Source organism: Hemitrygon akajei, chromosome 4 (genome assembly GCF_048418815.1).
Source record: "Hemitrygon akajei chromosome 4, sHemAka1.3, whole genome shotgun sequence".
NCBI classification, from domain to species: domain Eukaryota; kingdom Metazoa; phylum Chordata; class Chondrichthyes; order Myliobatiformes; family Dasyatidae; genus Hemitrygon; species Hemitrygon akajei.
In genome coordinates, this window is record NC_133127.1 from 147,733,228 (window position 1) to 147,739,227 (window position 6,000).

General features: G+C 38.8%; 1 protein-coding gene across 1 annotated transcript; it reads left to right on the forward strand.

Annotated features, from left to right (window-relative positions):
- The first annotated feature begins 4,087 nt into the window (after nt 1-4,087).
- Nucleotides 4,088-6,000, forward strand: gpr45 (G protein-coupled receptor 45). Its single transcript, XM_073041875.1, has one exon. It carries the CDS (start codon nt 4,245-4,247, stop codon nt 5,385-5,387), a length of 1,143 nt encoding a protein of 380 aa, XP_072897976.1. The 5' UTR covers nt 4,088-4,244; the 3' UTR covers nt 5,388-6,000.

Below are 6,000 nucleotides of genomic sequence, written 5' to 3' on the forward strand. Positions count from 1 at the left end.
CTTATCTAAAATACTTGGGAGTTGAAAGTGTTTCAGATTTCAAAGTTTTTCAGATTTTGGAATATTTGCATCTAAATAATGAGATAGCTTGGAGATGGGACCCAGGTCTAAACACAAGCTCCATTTACATTACATATACAGCCTATACATACACCCTGAAGCTAGTTTCATATAATAATTTTGTACATTGAACCATCAGAAAGGAAGGCTATCACCACCACGGATGCCCAGGTGGAGGATTAGTGGCTATTTGGTACCTTTTCCGACTCTGACTTTATGTGCTACTGGTGAACAGTCTTTGTCTTACACTTGTTTATCACACATATGTACCGATGCAGCCATTCAGTGTGTTAGATTTTCATCAGTGACATTCTTGGCAAACTTCGTAACAAACTTCTCTGTTGCATCATGATCAGCACGTGGTTCTTCACCACAAATCTTTAAAAACTTAATGACGTGCCTTTTCTTAAATTCCTGCAACCAGCCCACTGAATATTCACAGTTACCTTCAATTTTCTGTTTAAAAACTCAGGGATGCATCTCTTTGCTTCTTATGTGATCAGTCAGCATCTGTTCACTCCGATGATGAATCCACTCTTTCAATACACAATTAAGATCTTCATTTTGTGCTTTATGAAATAATTTTCAATTTTTAACTTTTTAATTACATTTGTGATGTCACTTCTCAGAACTGTACGTGATATGGAGAGACCTGCACATCACCTGGGAACCTTCCAAGCACCTTGTGGAATTTTCTAGTTGTGATGTCATTTCAGCGGTCATAACGATTTCAGGGGTTTTGGATTTTGGAATTTCGGTTAAGGGGTGCTCAACCTGTACCAATTTCCTTCTGGATGAAAAAGTTGCCTCTCAGGTTCCTATTAAATCTTTACCCTTTAAACTTTTAAACCTTGCCCTCTAGTTCTTGATTCTGCAACTCTGAGAAAAAGACTAGGCACATTCACCCTATCTGTGCTTCTGATAATTTCATACACCTCTCTAAGATCACCACCCATTCTCCTGGGCTCCAATGAAAAAGTCCCAACCTGCTCAATCTCTCTTCATAACTCAGTCCTGGCAACATCCTTTTAAATTTCCTCTGCACTCTTTTCAGCTTAATGGCATCTTTCTCATAGCATGATGACCAAATCTGCACACAATATTCCAAATGAGATCTCACCAATATCTTGTACAATGACAAAATAGCATCTTATCTTCTATTTTCATGTCCTGACTGATGAAGTCTTCACCACCCTATTGGCCTGCAATGCCATTTTCAGGGAACCATGTACTTATACTCCGAGACCCCTCTTTCCTACAACACTCCCTAGGGCCCTACCATTGACTGTGAAGGTCCTACCCAGATTTGTCTTCCCAAATTGCAATACCTTGCACTTATCAAAATCAAATTCCATTTCCCACGCTTCGGTCCACTTATTCAGCTGATCAGAATCTCACGGTAAATCATGATACTCAACATCTTCATTGGAAGAATTTTGACGGGTATCATCCCTTCCACCACATTGTAAGAACAGAATATTGTGTATTTTATATAGTTGAAGGAAGGATAAATCCAAATCTCAGTATTGCTTTTATATTTGCACAATTTGCCTTCTTTTGCATATTGTTTTTTGTCAGTCTTTATTTCTGTATAGCTGTTTTTTTTATAAATTCAATTATATTTCTTTTCTTATAAGTGCCTGCAAGAAAAAGAAACTCAAGGTAGTATATGTACTTTGGTAAATTTACTTTGAACTTTTGAACTTTGAAATCTGAATTCCATCATTTTCATCACTAGGATATCTGGATGAATGTTTTTATGTGGCAACTTGATTTACAGATAGTCCTTACAGTATGTGTCAGCAGCTATTCAGACATCATAAATCAGTGCAAACATATACAAATATTTTGCCTGCTGCCATCAGTCTTTCCAAAGGCATAGACTCCTGTTGTTATCAGCTAAGATCATTCAGCAGGAATTCCTCTTACCACCATCTGTGTGAACTAAAATTTGCTCTACTTTTATATCAAAAGCCATTTGGACTGGAAGGTTCTTTGAACCGCTAAGAGAGGAGACAGGGTTCCTGGGTCATTCATTTATCATTAATGGATGCTGTTTGGTAATGACAACCTTCAAAAGGAATAATTTGACATCAGCAGGCTAACACCTTTATCTTAAAGAGCAGAGAGCATAGATCAGGTACTTTGTCAGTCTGCCAGTTGAAGAGACTGGCAGAGGTAGGGTGGCGGGGACCAGAACTGAAACTCCCCAGAGAATGGGGTAGTGCTGCAGGAAATCTCACAGCCTTACTCGATATAACAAGATAAAGACTCAAGGTTGTTTAGTGTCATTTCCTGTACACAAGGGTAAAGGAGAATGAAATAATTGTTACTCTGGGATCCAATGCAGTACCAAAAAAACCACAAAAGATAAAGAAAATAATAATGATAATAAACATGATACATATAAATACATAAGATAGCTTCTATACATAGATTGTGTTGGTGCGTGGCCTGGTGGATAAGGCATTGGACAAGTAATCTGAAGGTCACTGGTTCGAGCCTCAGCTGAGGCAGCGTGTTTGTGTCCTTGAGCAAGGCACTTAACAACACATCGCTCTGCGACGTCACCGGTGCCAAGCTGCTTGGGTCCTAGTGCCCTTCCCTTGGACAACACCGGTGGTGTGGAGAGGGGAAGGCTTGCAGCTTGGGCAACTGCCGGTCTCCCATACATCCCTGCCCAGGCCTGTGCCCTGGAAACCTTCCAAGGCGCAAATCCCATGGTCTCACGAAACTAACGGATGCCTATTAATAGATTGATTGCATGTCCAATGAAGTGAGGCAAGACTATACATAAAGTGACTGACATAATGTGGTGAAATTAGCAGGTGGAGGTGTTGATCAAACTTACTGCTTGGGGAAAGTAATTGATTTTGAGTCTGGTGATCCTGGCATGGATACTACATCGCCTCCTTCCTGATGGGAGGGAGGGAGACAGTCCATGAGCTGGTTAGGTGGGATCCTTCATGATGTTACTGACCCTTTTCCGACACTTTTCTGCACATACATATCTCCTTGATGGCGGGCAGGCTGCTGCCAGTGACACGTGTGATTTTTCAGTTTTCATTCTAAATATTTATACATATTACAAAAACATTTAAAGTGCCTCGCAGTTTTCAGGCAGTGTAAAAATTTCACACTGAAGAGTTGGTCTGTGCAACTGTAAAAAAAAATTAGAGACATTGTTGTGGAATTACCACTCACTGTACAGAGATTGTTCCATGTTCCACCAATTCTTGATGATAAAGGAGGAAATAAGCATTGCAATGTAGCTGTATTAACATGAAAGTAGCCAGTCAAATTCCACTCTGGGTACCATTTCACTAGGAAATAATCACTAATGCAACTTACAATGTATTAAACTTATTTGGTGCAACTTACTCATTGATCCAAGCCTCAGGCTTTGCTCTGAGAATTGTAGTCTAGTTGTGTAAGTTATGATAGGATGTCTGGGTGTGTTCAAAGAAAATTTATCATCACAATGCATATACTACTTTGAGATTCATTTTCTTGCAAGCTTTTACAAGAAGAAATAGAATTTTACAAGAAAAAAAACCTATACCATAGGCAAAGACTGAAAAACAACAAATGTGCAAAAGAAGTCAAACTGTGCAAATAAAAAACTAATACTGAGAACATGAGTTGTAAAGAGTCCTTGAAAGTGAGGTTGTAGAATCTGTTCAGTGTACTGGTGAATGAAGTTATCCACGCTAGTTCCAAACTTGGTGGTGTGGGAACTAAGACTTCTGTGCCTCCAGGCGAGTGGGGGTTTTTGATGATGGAAGCTGCTTTCTTCTGATAGTATTTCCTGTAATTGTAATTAACAGAAGGGGCAAGAGGGCTTTGCTTGTGATGGACTGGGCTATATCTACCGCTTTCTGTAGCCCTGGTGTGGCTGAGACTTTGAAAGACTATGAACTTAAAACAGCTAATTGTGAACTTGATAATAAAACTAAGAACATTAATTCTCTTTTTGTTTATTGCTCCTAGACAATCAAGTATACTTCAGAATATAAGGTGTGGCCAACAATATGTAATGAAGATTATTGTTATCAAGATTTCCTGCACTCCATTGCATCCCATGGCAAAGAATATTTATTTTGTTAGAATTTTGAATATATACCAGATTTAAAATCATTGTTAGTGCATGGATATAAAAGCTTCCAATTACAGCCTAGAAGTGAATGAGCGACAGTTTTACAATGATTGAATGCAACAAAACACTCTTGGAGAGATGCATCCCTGAGTTTTTAAATGTGACAAATCCAGTTGTGAATTCAAGCAAGACAAATATTCCCATCTTCATAAGGATAATGCTTGCAATAGTGATGATGTCAATGATTGCAATTGGTCTCCTTGGCAATGCAATAGTGTGTTTAATCGTGTACCAGAAGCCTGCAATGCGCTCGGCAATCAACCTGCTCTTAGCCACCCTTGCATTTTCTGACATTATGCTATCTTTGATGTGCATGCCTTTTACCACAGTCACCATTTTAACAGTTGAGTGGATCTTTGGGGGTTATTTTTGCCGGGTTTCTGCTATGTTTTACTGGTTCTTTGGCTTAGAAGGTGTGGCAATTCTTCTGATAATCAGTGTTGACCGTTACTTAATCATTGTGCGACGACAAGACAAACTAAATACCTATCGTGCCAAAATAATGATCGTCATTTCATGGACCATCTCCTTCTGTATCTCCTTTCCATCGGTGATTGGCTGGACTGCAGTGGAAGTACCTACCCGGGCACCCCAGTGTGTCCTAGGATACACAGAGGTGGGTGCTGACCGGGTTTATGCCTTGCTCTTGCTGGTGACGATCTTTTTCATTCCTTTCAGTGTGATGCTGTACTCTTACCTCTGCATTCTGAACACAGTGCGAAGAAATGCAGTGCGGATCCATAACCATGCAGATAATCTCTGCTTGAATCAAGTAAGCAAGCTCGGATTAATGGGTTTACAGCGACCTCATCAAATAAACATTGACATGAGCTTCAAAACACGAGCTTTCACAACTATTTTAATCCTCTTCATTGGCTTTTCATTCTGCTGGTTGCCATACACTGTCTTCAGTCTCCTTTCCGTTTTCAGCAAGAACTTCTATCACAGTCACTCCTTCTACACCATTAGCATCTGGGTCTTATGGCTAACTTACCTGAAGTCAGTCTTCAATCCCATCATCTATTGTTGGCGCATCAAGAAATTCCGGGAATCCTGTGTTGAACTCATGCCAAAAACATTCAAAATCCTACCAAAGTTGCCAGGCCGGACAAAACGGAGAATCCGTCCCAGTACAATTTATATTTGCAATGATCATCAGTCAGCTGTATAAAGTAGAACGTTTTTCAATATGTCTTTAGCAAATATGATAAAGTAGAATATTTTCCTGTTATATACACTTGACATTTATTGTATAAAAGCCTGCTCCTATGAGGATTGGTTGCCACTATATTGTAATTTATTAATACTGATTATCTGTTTGTCAGTGTTCACAATTAATGTAAATATAATGACTCTTCTGGTTCTGGTTTAACTCCATTAGTACCATCATGAAAGATTTTTGAAAGTATTTTCATGAAATAGATATGAGTTTTTCAGGATTTTACATTGAGTAGTTGTGGTAAAATAACATTGTGTATCGGCATCTCAAAGCACATGATTATTTATACTTATAAATTATTGGTAATGAAAACAGGAAGCTTTTATAACATGGAGCCAGTTGACAGTTAGGAATAGGATTAATATTTAAAAGCAACAATAGGGAAGAGAATCTGTGGGCCATTTGTGGAAGAATATGATTTAACATGTTAGATCATAGAACACAGGACACAGGCTTTCAACCCACTCAGTTGTGCCAAACTGATAAAGCTAACAATGTCTAATTAAACCTCTCATGTTAATGCTAAATTGTAATTTTTTTTCATGTCTGGCCCATGGACTCTTTA

Excerpts from the sequence above, each read along its gene's own strand:
- gpr45 (XM_073041875.1), top strand. The coding sequence starts at position 4,245 with ATGAGCGACAGTTTTACAATGATTGAATGCAACAAAACACTCTTGGAG.